Here is a 19,331-nt window from a genome sequence, read left to right as displayed (position 1 = left end):
TCCAGTTCCTGCTCAGCCTGTTCAGCCAATTGCAAGCAGCACAATTGACCTATGGCTATACCACGCCCCCCTCCACTCACTCGGACAAAATATCAACATTCAGTGACTGGCGCTATGGCAGGTGTCACAGTACACGACATTTCGCTGGAGGCAATTGATGATTTTTGGAGACATAATGATCAAATTTTGGTGCATCAAAGTGCCACTGAAGTTAAGGTTTGTGGCTCAGAATATGAAAAAAGGATAACAGCCTTTTTACCATCTTTACCAAGAGTGTCTCTCCGTTAGTTTGGTGCTACAGTATTTACATTGAATCATTCAGCATAATGTTTGCCAACCTTTGTTATCTCTGCGATTACAGATAAGTTAATGAAGCTAAGCTCCAGAAGTTAACGTTAGCTTAACTAGAGCCCTTTGGACAACAGCTAACAATGATGTACGATCACCAAAGTACAAAACTAGAACAAAATAGACTAATGAACTCCCAGCAAACAAGGTGACATGATGAACAACGCAGCTAGGAGCTAACGTTAGGCTAACTTTAGCTAACGTTAGCTAGAGATGTTAAAGATAACTTCATATTTCTTTCCAGCAAAGTGACAATATGTTGCCTCAAACAAATGTTGACTTACCTTAAAACAGATGTAGACATCATTGTTAATCTTATTCACGTTGAGTTGATGTTGTGGTCTAACGTTACCACACAACTTTATCCAAAGGAGACACTTTTCGCGGTTGAGATGTGGTTTAAAGTGTAAAAAATACACCTCGTCGCCCAGCCTCTCAGGATACCTTGTGTCAGTGTTGCATGTACCCCATGCACACCGTTTGACAATTTTTAAACTTCAACTATCAGAAAAAGCTCATAAAACCGAACGAAACTGAATTTCTGTAATGCATTTCAATGAACGTCCAGGCAGAGAATGTCCAAGTGTATGGGAATGGCTATACGTGCTGGGATTGGCTCATCACGTTTGGAGGCGGGGCATAGCCATAGGTCAATTGATTATAAGCACACAGGTTGATGTCAAACCCCCTTTAAATAGCATCACTTACCTAGTTACTGTATAACCAAACTTATCAGAAAAATGAACACTTAACCATACAGCAGCATGATAAGAATTATCTAAATTGCAGAAACCACCTTTGGGAAAAATATATGTGACGTGGACTTTGAGGTTGCTGGGGTTTTTTGGCACAGGCCCCCAGGACACCTCGAACTGCAAATAAGGTCAACCATGATTCTTTATTTTATGATTTTTTTTTTATTCATGGAGGTTTTACATTTGTAAAACTTTACTGGAGCCAAAAAGCGATTTCATAATCCATGATGTCATCACAATGTACAGTCCATGAACCTAGAGGGAACTTGCGGGTGGGGCCAGCAGAAGAATTGCTACTACATGTATTTGATAAACCCAGAAGCTAAAAACTTTTTGGGTGTATGCGCCACATGAGCAACTCCACTGGAATTAATAGGCGCCATCTTGGCATCCAGTATCTAGGTATTATTTTAAATTTATGGTCTGGCTCATGTCCCATCTGCTAACATGGAGGGCACAGGGTTTATGACCTATACTGCAGCCAGCCACCAGGGAATTTATTTGCTTCAACGCAGACTGCAGTTGCTAGCATTTCTAGCTTGTTGCCTAGTAACCTAGCTTTACTTCCAAGGCCAAGTGCTTTTTTAATGTTTGTTAGATTAAAAAAAAAAAACCAACAGAAAAATGTTGTGGGTCTTACCAAAGGTTAGGATAATGTTAGCGTTTTTTCTTTCTTTCTTTCTTTTTAAATTTCAAAATCTTATACATGGATCATCAGCTGGTAAGGATATTGACTACTAGTGTGGTCCGACACGCTGCTTTGACATTGGCTTTCAGCAAAACATGAGATATGCAGCCACTAACTGAATATTTTACAACACTTACGGCTCTAGTTTTAATACAACTGAGTTGGAAACATACAAAATGACAGCATTTTTAACTGACTCATGGAGCTAATGTTAGTGTAATTAGCTTGCTAGCTATAACTGATCGAATCTGCCAAGGACAGGTGTCATTTTTAGTGGCAAAATGGATTGTAACATGCTAGAAATTAAAAGCCTTCTTTTGTCTACCTCTGTCTGAAATTAAGCATTGTTTCAAAAAATTACTACGAATTTTACATGTAAATTGTCATCATTGTGACCTGCATATATGCCAGGAGGGACAGACAGGTACATATATAGGTATACAGGTACCTGTATCCTATATAAATGCTGAATCTTCTATTTTGATTTTCATTTGCTTGTGCAAAGTTGGAGTTGGGTGGTAGTGTCAGACACGTCATGTTTCCATAAAATAATGCAGTGTCATTTATTACCATTAATGACAATGTTAGTGACTGATGATTTGTTGATGAAAGAGATTATATTCAGTATTGCCATGTTAAGATTAGATTGTAAACTTGGCAGTGGATCTTTAAGAAGCTGAACATTAATGAGATTGTCCAGGTTTTGTCTCCTCCATGCACCTTGTGCTTCATGATATATGGAACCAGTACAGTAGGATGATAAAGAGGCACAGGAGAAAAGCACTCACCAAGATAAGAGTCCTGGATGAATGATCACCTCCTGAGCGAAAGAAAAAGTCAGTAAGAAAGTCCGTCTGAACTGGTTGGCTATGTGTGTTTATGTAACGTTAATCTGTCTGCATCATAGAATAGCATGGACAAATGCATTAACTGGTGTGTTTTGTCCAGCACAGAGGCAAAAACAAGCTGCAGGATGGATGACGAATGGACATGTTACCCTTTCTGTATTTTGCTGTAACAATATCAAGTCCCAATGCAGAACTCCTCTGCTGCACCACACAACATTAGCTTCAAAGGGGAATGATAATATGCAGGAGTGTTTGATGCTGCAGTCACACAGTTAGCTCTTATCCAGCTAACAGGGCTGCATCCACTCTGGATGTGACATCAGTGTCAACTGTCAGTTTGCAAGTGACGTGAAGGACAGTTTGAAATCTAGTGCATACAACTAGATTGACACACATGATCTCAAACAATGTAATCTGAAAACAACTGTCAAATTTGGTGATTTAAATCTAAATTGCAAATATTTGGATTCCAGATAAATCATCAGCACACCTGCCAGAAGAAAATGTTGGCATGTGTGTTTTGTATGTTTCATATGTATCATATCAACCTTTTCTTAAGTTACATAGTATGTGACTCCTAGGTGATATAACTGCCAACACAGACTACTGCAACACATTCTCACTCCGACCTCGTCACATTGATGTTTGGTCATGGACTTTCCATGTCAGCATACTGTATGACCCTGCAAGGTACTCTGGGTGCATTTGTTGTTGATGTTCTGGGATGCTACATGCAGACTACATGCATTGTCTGATTTCAAAGTACACTTCTGGTTTTACCGTAAATGTATAGTTTGCATACAGTCTCTTTCAAAATAAATACACTACGTTGGTACAACACCACAAATTAACATTTTCCTTCAACTACAACGCACATAGTTACGTTTTGCCAACACACATATGGTTGGGTTTAGGCAACAAAAGTACGTGTTTGAGTTTAGGAAAAAAGAACAGTGTTTTGCTTTACAATGATATGGGGGTCAAAAACAAGGCTACGGGGTGTTAATTAAGTCAGTGTTTGTTGGACCCATCCACCACCCCTCCCGCCCACCCTACCTGAAAATCTGCCCCCTTACCTTACGTTGATGTCCTGCCATGTTTCCTCCTAATGACACCGGATGCTGTTAAATAATAACAGCTACAGGCCATGAATCATTCCGACATGAAAGGACGGCTTTGTTTGTTGGTGTCTGATGCTGGAAGTCACTGACCAAGTGATGACTTTGGAGTGAGACCAGGTTGACTACTGCTGACTGCTGTTGGAGACTAACAAACAAGACCAGGTGTATTTTAGAAAGACTTCATTGTGTTTCCAGCAGCTTTTTAGCCACCAATCTTTTTTTTTTTTTTTTTTTTGGCGACCTGTTACTGTTTTTCCAAAGAGGACAGTGCCACGAAAAGCAGTTGTTTTTCACTGAGACATCGCTGCGTTTCCAGCAAGAATTGCACCCCCAAAACTGGGGATTTTAAGAGGAAACAAGACCTTTCTTGAGCATAACCAAGTGGTTTTGGTCCGTAAACCTAACAACATGTTGAAACATAAAGATTCAATGTATCCGCTACATAATAATGCAAAAATTTAGCTTATCCATGCAGTGCAGAAACTTACAATGACATTTTTATCTTATGATTGGGTTGAAAATCATATTTATGTCTGTTGTGCAAAAATCTGACTTCCTGGTGTATTTCAGTGTATTTGAATGATTTGTGTAGAATACAGGCAACTTTCATGATTGTCCCACACAGATAATAAAGGCTGTGTTTAATTAGTCTGTACTCAATAAGTGACTACACTTCTTACAAAGTCAGGTCTGCATGGGCAGTTTTCCCCCTATCAGTATAAAAGTGTGAAATATGATAATGTAGCATTTTTACAGTCTTTAATGATGCAAATGTAGGACACCATCCTCTGGGAAACCAATGAAATTGATGAAGCATTTCAATTTGCTTGTGATTCTGTGTTCTCCAGCCAATTAGGCTAGCCTCCTGTGGCTTCCTAGAACACTCAGCACAGTCCAACTTAGGATAACCTTCAAATTGACTGGGTATGAGCATTACATAAACACTGCTGATGTAGGAGTAGGGAGTAACTGACAAAACTGTCCAGCCTGCGTTTTTCTGAAACATTTGCCCTATTTCTTTTCTTTTTCTTCTTTTTTAGAGATGATAAAACCCAACATGGCATTGATGAGATCTTTTAGCTCACAGCAAGCAGACAAGTTGTGTCATATTTCACTTTTGGGGTCTTATGGCTGTGATCCATCCACTTTTCTTTTTGAAATGACCAGAAGAGCACTCCTGCTGGAAAGAGGACACTCTGAGCTCAATTAACTTGTACTTTTTACAGTGTTCTACAGTAGAAATTTTAATGAAACTCTCAGTGGTTATAACCAATATTTTTATAACAATAGATCAAATGACTGTGTCCTGTGAAAAGGGTTGCTTTGAGTGACAAACCAGCAGAGAACTGTCACTCGACTATGCGGTTCCCCCCAGCTCTACAGAGCTTTGTGGAGTTTTCAGCTCATTGTTCTGGTTTTACAGCACTGGACACAGACAATTGGCAGAGTCAGAGAGAGAAAGATTGAGAGAATAGTCTGTTACATTTTTACAGTAATCCGGCCCAAGCCAGAAGCTTTCCTGGCCCAAACCTAACCTGACACATGACCAGTTGTTGGGGCCCGTAGGGTTAAGGCCAGGTTCCTGAACTCTATGCCAGAAACACGACTCAAATGAAATGTTAAAACTGTAGTTGGTAATTTTTCTAAAAATAACATTTTTTTATTATTTGGCAAAACTGTCATTATATTCACATGGTAGCACCAGACTCTACTCTATTGCTTCATAGCACCTCTAATAGCATTACTAAACATGAACAAAAACAACCAATCAAAGCCACCGCCGTCACTGCTCGTAAACTGTGGTCAAACTAGCCAGCGCTGATCAAATATGGATCAGTATTCTTTTGCTGCATTGCCTATTTCACACCTCAGATGTTCTTAGAAACATATTTTAGTGTACTGTTTAGCTGTAAAATGAGAAATTTCGCTCCAGCTCGTGGCCAGTTTAGTTTAGTTTCCTTGACAAACTTTCTGTTGAACAAAGCTGGAAATAATTGCTTCTCTGTCTGTAATTTTTCACACAGCATTTTTTTTTTCCATTCCAACTGGTGCTCAGTAATGTGACATTAGGTCTGTACGGTTCTCTCCTGCAACTTGATTTAATGCTGTTGGACTGGTTAAAAAAATGTTGATCTGGGGAATTCAGCATCAACGTGATGGGAATGAATGGTATAACTGTTGGTAGATTCAGAAAATGAAGAGAAATAAATTGATTTGTGACATTCTTTTTTATCTTGAGTTTGGGGGGAAAGTATCAAGTATTTTCAAATCAAAAGGCTCAAGTCTAAGTGAGATCACTCGACTTGGACTTTAAAGGGATAGTGCACCCAGAGCTACAGGCTACAGTGAGGCTAAAAACAGAGTTCAAATGACATTTTTCCAAACAACTTTTTTTGTCGGGGCTTCAGGACACTTGGATCACTACGGACGAGCAGTATGGAGATATTTTGTGGTTTCAATTATGTGTTTCTGGACGATTGAATCTGGGGCGCCGTCAGCCTGCATTAGGTGGAGTTGTGTTGCTACCCACTCTCCCCTTGGATCTCCGCAAGGGATGTGAGGACTCTAAAACTTCACCTGAGCCTCCCTCGGCATATGGGTAAGTAGATAATGGCTGAATTTTCATTTTTGGGTGCACTATCCCTTTAAAGTCCAAGTCGAGTGATTTTGCAAAGTCGAGTCTTAAGTTATCAAATTTGTGACTTGATTCTGGCTGGAGTCCAAGTCATGTGACATGAGTCCTCACCTCTGACAAGCAGTGATTGGCACGATTGACAGCCATGTTAAGAGACTCCTCCGCTGTGACTGGTTGTTTTCTGTTAGCCACAGGAGATTCTAGCAAATGCCACTAAAGACACAGCAAGTGGGAGACAGAACCTGTTTTTACAGACTGTCTCACATATATAGTGTCAGTTTCAGCAAATACGACAAAAAGTTATTTTTATAAAAGTTACCAACTGTAACTTAAGTGTTGCTCTGAATCACCCAGATGTATAGGCAACTATTTGCTGACAAGTTATCCATATTGTCTTAAAAGGTGGTGATGTGTAAGTGTTTTCTTCGCAGCTTGTGTCCACTGCCCTCAAGTGGTAAAAACAGACTTAAGTTGTAGCATATGATACCAGAAGCACATGCAGACAACCGCTTAAAAAAGAAAACCTGTTGTAAGTCATACTGTCGTGTGGAAGGTTGCACGTGTTAACCACACCAGAAGCTGGTATCTTGGCTTGCCTCCATCTATAGGTCCCATGTACTACTTTTGTTGCCAAGATAGTTTGGATTAGTTGTTCATTATGACAAGGCATTTTAAAGCTGTATATCCACTTTCCCATAGCAAACTCTTGATAGACAGTGAGGTTCACAGGCGCCCAACCAGTTTCCAATTTGAACAATACAAGTAGTGTTTATCATAGGCCCTCTTGACTTTTACAAGCATCTTAACCTCTGACAGAAAATCTTTGGCTGACATCCAGTGGTTGACTCTTTCTCACCTGACTGCATTGACGAAGACAGGGTGTGGCCAGTGGACCATGACATCACTGTTGGGTTAGATGTACTTACAGGTGCAACAAAGAACACGTCTGAGTTTCGCTGCAGGGTGCTGCTCAGTAAAAATGTGCATGCATGGTATGTATGTGCATGTGCTTGTAGGAGCTGCTGCAGGTAAACTGCTAACTGAGATCGGTGGTTCAGTCAACTGTATGTCCAAATAATGTGCACTCCCTCTTCACAGACACAGTTTCTGTCTGGACTGCATGTGCCAACATTTTCAAAATTTAATTATGAATGGTGTCAGACATCCAGTTGTCTCTTCACTGAAGCCCTGGGCAAATCATAACGTCATGTCCACTCCATCATTACCTGCTATAAAATTCTGATGGCTATGCCCTTGCAGTGGAATTCCCTCGTGTCCAAGGTATTTTATGGATCTAAAAAAGCAGCCTCAAAACAACTGTCCCCACAATTTCTGGTCTTTCTCTTTTTGACCGCATTATTGATTAGTTCTTGCTACCGCAAATCTCTCGTTCAAATCTAGCTGACCCATGAGCTGACCCCGACCCTTGCAGTCTTTGACATGACTTATTTTGAAAAAAATATCAATCACACCTCCATACGTGTTCCCATAAATAGAAAACCACAATCAATGGACGTAATAAAACAAAATGTTTAGATTGCACTTTAGTTATGGTAGAATAGCCACCTACAACCCCAGTTCTGTTGGGATGCTGTTGGGAAGTTTGGACAAGATGTAAAATATAAATAAAAACAGAATCAATGATTTGTAAATCCTTTTTGACATATGCAGTTCAATACAGTACAAATACAAAATATTCAATGTTCAAACTGATAAACTTTGTATTTTTGTAAGCGTTTGGGAACTGAGAACACAACCGTTGAAGTTATGAAAGTGAAATTCTTTTCTGCTTTTGCTTGATATAAGACTTAAGTAGCTCAGCAGTCCAGGGTCTCTGTTGCTGTATTGTGTGTTTTATAATGGACCACACATTTTCAATAGGAGACAGGTCTGGGCTGCAGGCAGGTCAGTCTAAGACCTGTACTCTCTCTTACTACAAAGCCACACTGTTGTAACGTGTGCAGAATGTGTTTCATCGTCTTATGGGAATAAGCAGGGACATCCTTGAAATAGACGTCATCTGGATGGCAGCATATGTTGCTCCAAAACCTGTATGTACCTTTCAGCATTCATGGTGCCTCCAGAGATGGGCAACTTACCCATGATGCCATGGATGCAAACACACCTCCATAATACCACAGATGCTGGCTTTGAACTTTGAGTTGGTAACAGTCTAGATGGTCCTTTTCCTCTTTAGCCTGGAGGACACTCGATGATTTCCAAAAACAAAATGAAAAGTGGACTCGTCAGACCGCAGCACACTTTGCCACTTTGTATCAGTCCATCTCAGATGAGCTCAAGCCCAGAGGTGTCGTCTGTGTTTCTGGATGGTGTTGATATTTGGCTTTCACATGACATGGTAGAGTCTTATCTTGTATTTGTTGATAAAGTGATGAGCACATGTGGTGATTTCCTTTATACAGTCATGTTCATTTTTAATTCAGTGCCACCTGAGGGGTCAGAAGTCACAGCCATCCGATGTTGGTTGTAGGCCTAGCCCCTTACGTGCAGAGATTTCTCAGGATTCTGAATCATGGCAATTGTGTGTTGAGAAACATTCTTAAACTGTTGGACTATTTGCTAAGTGACAGTCCTTGCTTGTGAACCACAGAGCCTTGCCACGATTCTCCTTTCATACCCATGATACTTTAAAGTGCAACAAAGTGCAGAGTTAACCTGTTTTCCTGTGAAATGTTCCAAACAGGTGGTTTTTTTTAGCATTTCACAACTTTCCCAGGCTTGTCTTGCCTCTGTCCCAACTTTTTTGGAACATGTTGCAGACATCAAATTCAGACCGAGTGTACACTTACAGAAAACCATGAAGTTTATCAGTTTGAACATTAAAAGTCTTGGCTTTGTACTGTATTCAGTTAAATATAGGTTGCAAAGGATTTTTTTTCCCTTGTAAAACAGCTTTATTCAGTGTTTTTAGCAGTTTAATGACCAGGTCAGTTTGTTTTGGAGAGGAAGAGACCCCTGCAGACAATTAGGCTTCCAGTCAAAACCTCCTAAATGTGTCGATCTTAGGTTATTAGAGCAAAAAAGGGAAGCAGACATTAGCAGCCAAACAGCTTCGGAAAAACACTGATTTGTAAAAGAAAGCTGCTTTATTCAATGTTTTTACTCTCTTGGATAGGAGGAGACTTCTGCAGATAATTTGGCCTGGTAAAACTCCTGAATCATGAAGAAGGTGAGCACACATTAAGTTATCAGGGAAAATAGCTCACACATTAGCAAATGCTTGGCAAGTGGGCCGTCTGCAGTGTGCCAAACAGCATAGGAGAAACACTGATTTGTAACATGAACCTGCTTTATTCAGTGTTTTTACCAGGTTTAATGTTTGTTTCAGAGCTGTGTATAATTCAGCTCCCGGTTAAAATCTCCTGAAAAATGAACATTGGAGAAATTTCAGCTGGTTGCAATCAGCAGTCCTTACCATTAGATGCCATTAAATCTCCTTAAATGTTGCACACTGTTCCTTGAATACCTTGACATCATAAAACTTTTCCTTTTGTCATGGATCCCGAAGGAGCAAGTGACTACAATTAACCTCACTGGCTAATTATGTTTAGTATGCTAGGAATTTGCCTCAGGTTTCCAGTGGCTCTCAGTGTATTCTAGTTGGTAAATTACTGTAGCAGGTGAGCTAACTGCTAAGGACGCCAGCCAGCCTGGAACATGCTTGCGTTAGCCAGACACAGTAGCTTCCCAGGTGTTTTCTCTCTGTCATGTTGTTTACTTCCCCCTTTACATTTTGTTATTTTACATAATGGCATTGAATAATGAGTAATTGAAGAGGGAGAAAAAGTTCTGTGTGCTAACAAGCCTACTAACAGCCAGTTGACACACTTAGCTTTCTAGCTTTAGCTAAGTGCTAGCTTGGTTGTTCAAGGCAAAACAAAGTTTTGTTTGTTAAGGAGACTTAAAATGATGTCAGAGTTGGCTTTGTACTGTATTCAGTTAAATATAGGTTGCAAAGGATTTGCAAATCATTGCATTCTGTTTTTATTAAAGTTTTACACAACATCTCAACTTTTTGGAATCGGGGTTGAATTAACACACTGTGTTGTTCCACCTCATGTCAATAGGGGGTGCTGCAGCACCCTCAGCACCCACCCTTCTGTACCCATGCACCTCACAGCTTTTCAGCTTGGTGTTGAGTTACTCTTTAAATTCTGTGCTGTATTCACACAGTTGGTGTTGGTGTCTGTGTCAGTATGTATTTAGCTGCTTCCTTTTAGCGGATTCGTGACCAGTTTCAAAAGATGCAGCTGTGGGTCTGACAGCCCTGTCTTTACTGTCTCCTTAACCTTTTATCTCTCTCTGACTCGGTGTGACCAAATTATGAAAAGGCACATGCAGTGAGACACAACACACTTATGAGAAAGTGTTTTTTTTTTTTTCTTACACCTGTCTCTGTTTTATTTAATTCCCTACATGTGCCCTTACTTCTGTCAGACTTAGGAGATGTTCTTAAAAAAAGTATTTCATTTCATGTTGCTAATTCCCCCAGAAAAATCCCTTCCAATTAGTGAAGTGTAGTCACAGCTCACCATGTCACAACACAGCCTTACATTGGGTGACAGGAAGAACTTAGCGGCTGGCCTGCCGCTGTTTCTTATCCCCGTCACAGCTGAATTCATGGCACCCCTAAAGACAGGGGAGCTGAGGTCGGCAAGCAGAAACACTTTCAGTGAAAGGACTGTACAAACCCATGCCATATTCACTGCACACTGCACTCCATAATTGAAATCACCATGTCCCCGCTGTGTTCTCAAGTGAAAGAGAAAGGAGGAGGAGATAAAAGGCATATATAACACAAACAGAAAATCAGAATACACTTCTTGGTATTCCAACTGAATGGACGACACAAAAATGAAGTCATGTGGCAAGAGAAGCCTTTAGAGGGATATTGCTCCACAGAGAGTAGAAAGCTTACACATCAGTGCTTTCAAAAGACCTGTGAAAAAGAAATGAGAGACACATGCTTGGTTGTGTGGCAGCAGCAAAATGAATGGCAGCCAAAATGGATTTCCTCTGTCATGTGTCTTGACATTATCAGGATACTGCACAGGATGCTGCTTTTGCCAACAGCTCTTGCAAGACAACAAAATCAGATTTGCTCTTGTTATCAGATTTTGCGGGCTTGACGTGTCAGACCGGCACTTTAACAAGAACTCTTATGTGAATATATGTGAGCAAACTAATATTGTGGGTATAAAAAAAGAATTTTATGAGCAGAAAATACAATTAAAACAATAAGTATATTGTCTGTAAGAGGATTAAAAAAACCACACACTTTTTTTTCCATGTAAAACAGCTTTATTCAGTGTTTTTAGCAGTTTAATGACCAGGTCAGTTTGTTTTGGAGAGGAAGAGACCCCTGCAGACAATTAGGCTTCCAGTCAAAACCTCCTAAATGTGTCGATCTTAGGTTATTAGAGCAAAAAAGGGAAGCAGACATTAGCAGCCAAACAGCTTCGGAAAAACACTGATTTGTAAAAGAAAGCTGCTTTATTCAATGTTTTTACTCTCTTGGATAGGAGGAGACTTCTGCAGATAATTTGGCCTGATAAAACTCCTGAATCATGAAGAAGGTGAGCACACATTAAGTTATCAGGGAAAATAGCTCACACATTAGCAAATGCTTGGCAAGTGGGCTGTCTGCAGTGTGCCAAACAGCATAGGAGAAACACTGATTTGTAACATGAACCTGCTTTATTCAGTGTTTTTACCAGGTTTAATGTTTGTTTCAGAGCTGTGTATAATTCAGCTTAAAATCTCCTGAAAAATGAACATTGGAGAAATTTCAGCTGGTTGCAATCAGCAGTCCTTACCATTAGATGCCATTAAATCTCCTTAAATATTGCACACTGTTCCTTGAATACCTTGACATCATAAAACTTTTCCTTTTGTCATGGATCCCGAAGGAGCAAGTGACTACAATTAACCTCACTGGCTAATTATGTTTAGTATGCTAGGAATTTGCCTCAGGTTTCCAGTGGCTCTCAGTGTATTCTAGTTGGTAAATTACTGTAGCAGGTGAGCTAACTGCTAAGGACGCCAGCCAGCCTGGAACATGCTTGCGTTAGCCAGACACAGTAGCTTCCTAGGTGTTTTCTCTCTGTCATGTTGTTTACTTCCCCCTTTACATTTTGTTATTTTACATAATGGCATTGAATAATGAGTAATTGAAGAGGGAGAAAAAGTTCTGTGTGCTAACAAGCCTACTAACAGCCAGTTGACACACTTAGCTTTCTAGCTTTAGCTAAGTGCTAGCTTGGTTGTTCAAGGCAAAACAAAGTTTTGTTTGTTAAGGAGACTTAAAATGATGTCAGAGTTTCTCGTAACTTGTCTGTAACACATTTGTCTTTTGAGTAGAAATGTATACCCGGGCACATGGCGTTAATTAAAACTGGATGGGGGGGAGGGGCTAATAACTCAGCAGGGAGAGTGTGCATCCCATGTACAAAGGCCACGTCCTTGCCACTGTGGCCTTGGGTTCGATTCCAGCCCACAGCCCCCTGTTGAATGTCTTCCCATCTCTCTCTCCCCCATTCACACTGTAACTGTCCTATTAAAAAAAAAAATATTTAAATAAAACTGGATGGAGCAACATTGCTAATATGATTTGATTGCTAGCTTCCTCTGTATGTGGACTCTCCACCTCTGCCAACACAGCTTGCTATTGGTAAATGGTGCAAACATTTCACAGTTCACCAAGGCTGGTCCATTAAAAAGACTATTTCTCTGAGGCATTTTCTTGTTTCAAGTGCTGGTGTGACCAGGCCTTTAAACCTCAATTAAACTTAGTATCATTTTACAAGTCATTCCTTAGTGGCCAGAGAGCGATTATTTAGTGAAATATAACTTTCATATAGGCCTCCCATACAGTGGGACATTTTGACATGTTCACTAATACCATTAACAATGGCTGCATTCTCCTCAGTGGTGTGACAGTGGGTGGATCCTGCCATTATGAACTCTGACTCACTGGCTGGGCATACTGGCACACCTAAACAGAAAGGAGCCATTCATAATAATATTAGTTACCCTTGTGTTTTTCCTGCTAATCCAACTCAGTGTTGCAGGAAGAAGTCTATTTTCTGTGTTATCAAAGAACACAGTAAGTGAAGGCTAAGACTGAGATGTTTAATGAATACCAAGTAAATTATGTATTCGCCCCCTGGTGATAGTAGGCTGCATTCACTGCATTCACTGCCACAAATGGGAAACAAAATTTAGGTATAATTTATTTACATACAGTATGGCCATTACAAGAAATGTAACATGCCGTTTGAACACTGTGTCATTGCAGAAATATGAAAATCAAAATATTAATGGATATTAATTCTCTCAACAGTCCAAAAGCTACATGTGCAGCAGCCAGGGGAACGTGTTGTGCTTCACCATAGATTTTGGATCAGGCTTCACCTGCTCAGAAGGCACTGCAAAGGTGAAGTATAACAGAGTTCAGTTGTTGTTGATCCTGGTTTTGCGCTATTCTTTCCTTAATAGCTCTCAAGTCTGCAGTTTGACATCTTTATTCATTGTATTGATACACTGTGTGCATGTCTCTGTTCACTTTAGCTACCACTGCACTTTGAATACCTCTGGAATAGTCACCAAAAATATTAATAATGTCAAATGTCACTAATTTTGCACAATGGACAGAATAAAGTGGAGAATTACCGCATCTCAGACAATGGTTTGCTAAGTTTTATTACAAGTGCGTTTTGGGATTAATTTGGCAGCCTTGCTACATTTTGAGGTGGTATATTTTATTTCCACTTAATAACTGCAAATTGCGCCACTGATTTCCAAAGAACTTCTGTTATTTTGTAGCCTACTACTGCACATTGAAATGTCAGGTCTTGATCATGCTGGTCTCTTTGTAATAACACATGGTATTTGATACCAAAAAACCTGATGTGCTGCTGCATTTTATAATCCTCTTGCAGACCATAATGTGGCGATATAAGTTCTCTCAACTTAAAGGCTCCTCTGATGATGGGAAAACCAGGGTAAAACTCCTTTTCAAGAATGCTGAAAGCAACCAAATAGAGATGAAGGTAATGGAATCTTTTTTTTTTAAATCAAAATTAAAGGTACACAATGACCTGTTGAATTTTATTTTTGCATCAGTTATTCATTATCCACTCACTGATACCCATGAGCAAGCAGGTAAATTTGGTCTGGTGTCTAGTGTAGTAAATCCAGCTTAGCTGTGCTTATTTTATGTACTTTGTTGCTTTGCTATCATGTTTGATAAACCAAATTCACCAGCACGGAAGTTAAGCAATGCACTGCTGTGAACAGGGCTACAGCAACAAGTATTTATGCCATCTCAAAAATCAATGGCAGCGTAAGTGTACGCTATATTTGAATATTTATATCTCAGCTTTTCCTTACACACTTACCAATCAAGGTCACAGTAGACCAGCAACTCAGTGTTTTGCTAAGTTAAATGAATGTGGCTGTGATATAACTGCTTCAGTTCTACCGTTGGAAAGGACTGTCTGATGCCAAGGTAAAGTTGTGAAGATATTCTAAATATAGTGTACACTTAAACTGATATTGCTTTTTTTTTGGTGGGCATTTTTTAGATGGCTAAAAATGAATGAAGGCAGTATTTGCTAGTTGATTTTTGATTTTATGTACGTGATGCATTTTCTAACGGGATTTTCTAAGTAAACATTGTGATTCTGTCTATAGTCGCAGACAGTCTAAAGTCATTCCTTTGTTTCTTTACAACAGAAACTTGAGCAATATCTGATCAAATTTATTTATACATTTTCCGTTCATTCTCAGTGCATGGCTGCATCCACAATGTCCATATGATTTCTTTTCTTTTTTTTATTGTAGTGTACTTGTTTGCACTTACTCTTGATGTAGGTTTGACTTGCAAGTTGTTTCAAAAGGGCATTGTTTTTTTAATACAATTTTGGAAATAGTAAAATTCAGCTTATTTGTTTTATCCCATCAATATATAGATTAATCAAAGAAATAATCAACAGATTCATCAGCTATCAAAATGCTTGGTATTTTAACTGAACATGTTGTAATACTTGTGCCTCTCTGTTCTTATCTTTCAGGAATTAGAGTTTGCTAATCTAACGGCCGTCCTTCACTGTATACATTCTTTTATCGCTGCCAAAGTGGCCTCCATGGACCCTCTCTTTATGTGCAGTCAAAGCTTCCCTGGACATTACATGAACAGTTAAATGACCCCTCCTCATTGTCATGTGCACCTGTGGCAAATCAGCAGTATTTTATGCACAGAGCCAACTGATATGTATATCTTGTTCTTGCTATTTTTGTATGAACTATGGAAAAAATAAATATTTGTAAAAGACTGTGAAGGTAGATCATGGATGAATTTATGGTGGACAGAAGATGAAGTAGAAAAAACACAATGCAAACAGATTCACAGTTCTTCCATTTCTTTAAATATTTTCCTTTCTCTCATTACATGATGGACACTGATGATGATCAGAGGTTACTTGTCAACTTGTCACTTTTAAAGGCAGCACCCGTGCGACCATACGGTGTGTGACTGCCACAGATTTGACAACAGGACACGATTCGCCAAACATAGCAACTGCCAGTGTTTTTATCAGAAAATCTCAGCTGATACTGTATCTCTGAAGAATAATGATGCCGTGCCTACATCCAGTAAGTAAGTACGTTTTAACAGACAGAATAAATCTGATGCTGGCTTACTGTCACAGACCTTTGACAGGGATTTTTTTTCCTTCAGATTCACAGTTGAACAGTAATGAATAGCCAACCTTCCTCTGTTCCAGTTCTTGTTTTTCTTAGTTTTCTTTTGTTGTTGCTGTGAACACTAACACCTTACAATACAATGCAGTCTGGTAAGCCTCCAAAAACCATTGGATTAAATCAACACCTTTTTTATATTGTCCCAGTTCAAATAAAACATAAGGCAGCATTTAACTGCAGGGGTACTTCATTGGCAAAGAATAAACTGTATAATGTTTGTGCTATTGTGACCATCTTTTGTATCTAATAAAGGCAAATTGCCTGAGTTTCCAATCTCTCTGGCCGATGATGACATTTCACTGAAATGTGACATTTCAGCTTCAAAGTATTGTTAAGACACTTTTATCAACTCCCTTTCTAATACAGTGAAGAATACTGTATGTCTTCAGTTGCTTTATGTAATGGTTTAAGTGTGAAAATGCATATTTGCTGTGTTTTCAATAAATTGCTCATAAAGCACCACTGCCTGTCATCTGAGACATGTCACAGCTCCCTGTGGTTTCGTGTACTTTGAAAGTGGAGGGTAGCAGTGCCCAGTCGCTGAACTGCTCATCCGCTGCTTAGCTCTAGCTCAGTAGCCTGTTTTGCTGAAAATCAGACAGAAATGTCAACTTGTTTCACTCCATTTCCATCATCAGTCAACTCAAACTTATTGGTGTGTGTGGAATCAAAGGTCAGGGCCAACTTAAAAATAAAAGTTGACATTCTTTATGGAAGCTTAAGGTTGTCTGATTTTACTGGATGAGCCTGTGCCCATCCCTATATGTTATTTGGTATAAGATAAGATAAGCCACAGTGCAATATTTATTCAATTAAAGCAAGTGTAGGTAATTTTATTCTGGAATCAATAGGCAAAAATCTCACATAAACTTTGGTTATATTGTAATTCAAATGGGCTGAGAGAAAACTCTGTACCTCCTCTTGGCTCTGTTGTACGCTTAAGAAAATCCAGCTCATGGTGGGAAACGTTGACCAATCACAGGTTATTACAGATAGACGGTCTTCCTATGGGCTGTTCTACAAATGCAGATGTACATGCAGTCGTTTTAGGCCCTGTTTAGACAACAACGGTTTCTCTAAAAACGGAAAAGTCTGTCATTTGCGTTTTAAAAAACTTCTGCGTTTATATGACGAAGTTATTGAAACGATCCCCGTTCACACGAAGCCGCAAAATCTACTGGAAACGCTGTAGTATGCACGCCAGGCCAATGGGTGGCAGTGTAAATTTGCAAAGCAACACCACAGCATGACACCATGGGCCTGCGCTGAAGCGCCTTCTTCTACAACGCGGTGATTACAAACCAAAACAAAGAAGACACACTGGCAAAAGCATGCACAGATAACTTTGTCTGGATGGACGACGAGGTGGAATTGCTACAGTAACAGATCTACACTTCACTTTAAAACAACTAAAATCAACTAAAGTTTACCGTTTTCAGTTGAAATCATTGTCAAATAAACGGGACCTTAGATGGTGAAAGCCTGCCAATGGCAGTGAGTCCTGCAGAGAAAGTTGTTATTGCAGCACTGGCAACAACTGCCTCCACCGCAAAGTAACCCAAAAAAGGAAGACAGACTTAAAGAAGAGAGTCTGACAATAAACAAAAGAAAACGTGTTGATATTAGCAAAGTGTTTCAGAGATGGAGAGAAAATGTTGCTAACAATTTAGCCCTCTGCTAACAGAACTAAAGGCCCAAGGCTGCGGTTTCAAATTTGCTAATGTAAGCCACAGCTTCAAAACACAGTGTGTCATCCACCTCTCTCTCCCCGCTACAGAGCACCTCGCCGGGAAGAGAGCAGGCAGCAGCCCTGAAGACAGACCCCCATTTAGCAGCTTCAGCAATCCGAATATAGCTAGCACAAAACCAGGCCTTTGGGGGCCGGACAGCCGCACCTTACCACCTGATCAGCAAACTTTCTAATGCTGCCATTACACAGGTTAGACCTGGCGCTGCTGCTGGCCACAAGCCCGCTCTGACCGCTGAATTAGATTCTACTGCGGCCAGTTGGAGGTCCATCTCTGGAGCAGAGTCCTGCACAGGTCCAGTTTTCAAGATCTGCCCCGACCCGACCCGGCGACGTACAAACCCGTACCCGAAACCGCAAACCCGCGCATCAGGCCAATTAGTACCGCAACCCGGTCCGACCCGTTGAAACACGACCTGCAGCCCGACCCGTAACCCGGATTTAAAGTAATCATTTTGGGTCATATTGGCTGAATATTGAACAGCATATCGCCACAGTTAAGGTGCCAGTAAGTAAACAACGACCTGAATGAACCAGCTCTCACAATAAAAACCTGACTTCAGCTCCATCATCAACCCTCTGTGTTCTTCTCCTATACGAGTGTAAAAGCACTCGTTTGTTATGCTTTTAAACTTTTAATCTATGTAAAGGAACTTTACATGTGTCATAACAGACTTACTTTCTGTCCAGAGCGACGTTCAGCAGTTACGAGCCGTCACATGTTTTTAGAATCCATCGAGGAGAGAAGTAATCCATCAGGGAAACACTTCAGAAGCATTATAAAGTGATAGTTGTACGTTTTATCCACTTATTTCTCAAATGCCTAAATAATTATTTACTGTTTTGGAAGCAGCGCTTGTTAGACGGTGGCAGCCATGTTAATTTTGTCATTCAATCACAAATTGTGTTATTAGATGGTGAAACGCGTGTAAACAGCTGAACCAACGACCGTTGCGAAATAGTGGAGGCGATCCTCAGAGATTAAATAATGACCAAGATAGTTATCTGTAGTTTACCGAACTAATGACTGACGTGTTTATCTAAAACCCGCGATCCGACCCGTATGTTATTTTTTCCACCCAGATCCGAACCCGGGAAAAAATGTTTTTTTAAAAACCACCCGCAAATCAGCTGTTTTTGCAGGTACCTGACCCAGTGCAGGACTCTGCTCTGGAGCCCTTTTCCACCATCCCCTTCGCAAAGCAGTCCACAGTGGCAGGGAGCAAGGCGGGGAGCAAGGCAGTGGCCTGCATTGTGGTAGTTTATTAATTCTCGTCTCATTTGTGGTCTGATGAACAGAGAAAAAGCCCCACAAATAATCAGATTATAAAAAATTATGTATGAAATAAGATGAAGCACGTTTATATGCCTGGACTCTTTTGGTGGGAGGGGCTTAGGACAGAGAG

The 19,331-nt window shown here is 40.1% G+C and overlaps 1 protein-coding gene across 1 annotated transcript in view; it reads left to right on the top strand.

The window, feature by feature from the left end:
• The window catches only part of sntg2 (syntrophin, gamma 2), a 158,107-nt gene extending 141,536 nt beyond the window's left edge, over nucleotides 1–16,571 (top strand). Inside the window, exons 15-17 of the mRNA XM_033642235.2 lie at nucleotides 13,759–13,851; nucleotides 14,357–14,467; nucleotides 15,491–16,571. Coding sequence (XP_033498126.1) covers nucleotides 13,759–13,851; nucleotides 14,357–14,467; nucleotides 15,491–15,619 — 333 coding nt within the window. The 3' untranslated portion in view covers nucleotides 15,620–16,571. The remainder of the gene's footprint in view (nucleotides 1–13,758; nucleotides 13,852–14,356; nucleotides 14,468–15,490) is intronic.
• The last annotated feature ends 2,760 nt before the right edge of the window (nucleotides 16,572–19,331 follow it).

The sequence above is a fragment of the Epinephelus lanceolatus genome, chromosome 15, assembly GCF_041903045.1.
Source record: "Epinephelus lanceolatus isolate andai-2023 chromosome 15, ASM4190304v1, whole genome shotgun sequence".
NCBI lineage: Eukaryota > Metazoa > Chordata > Actinopteri > Perciformes > Serranidae > Epinephelus > Epinephelus lanceolatus.
The sequence above is the reverse complement of the archived record's forward strand: the minus strand, read 5'-3'. Positions and strand labels throughout refer to the sequence as shown.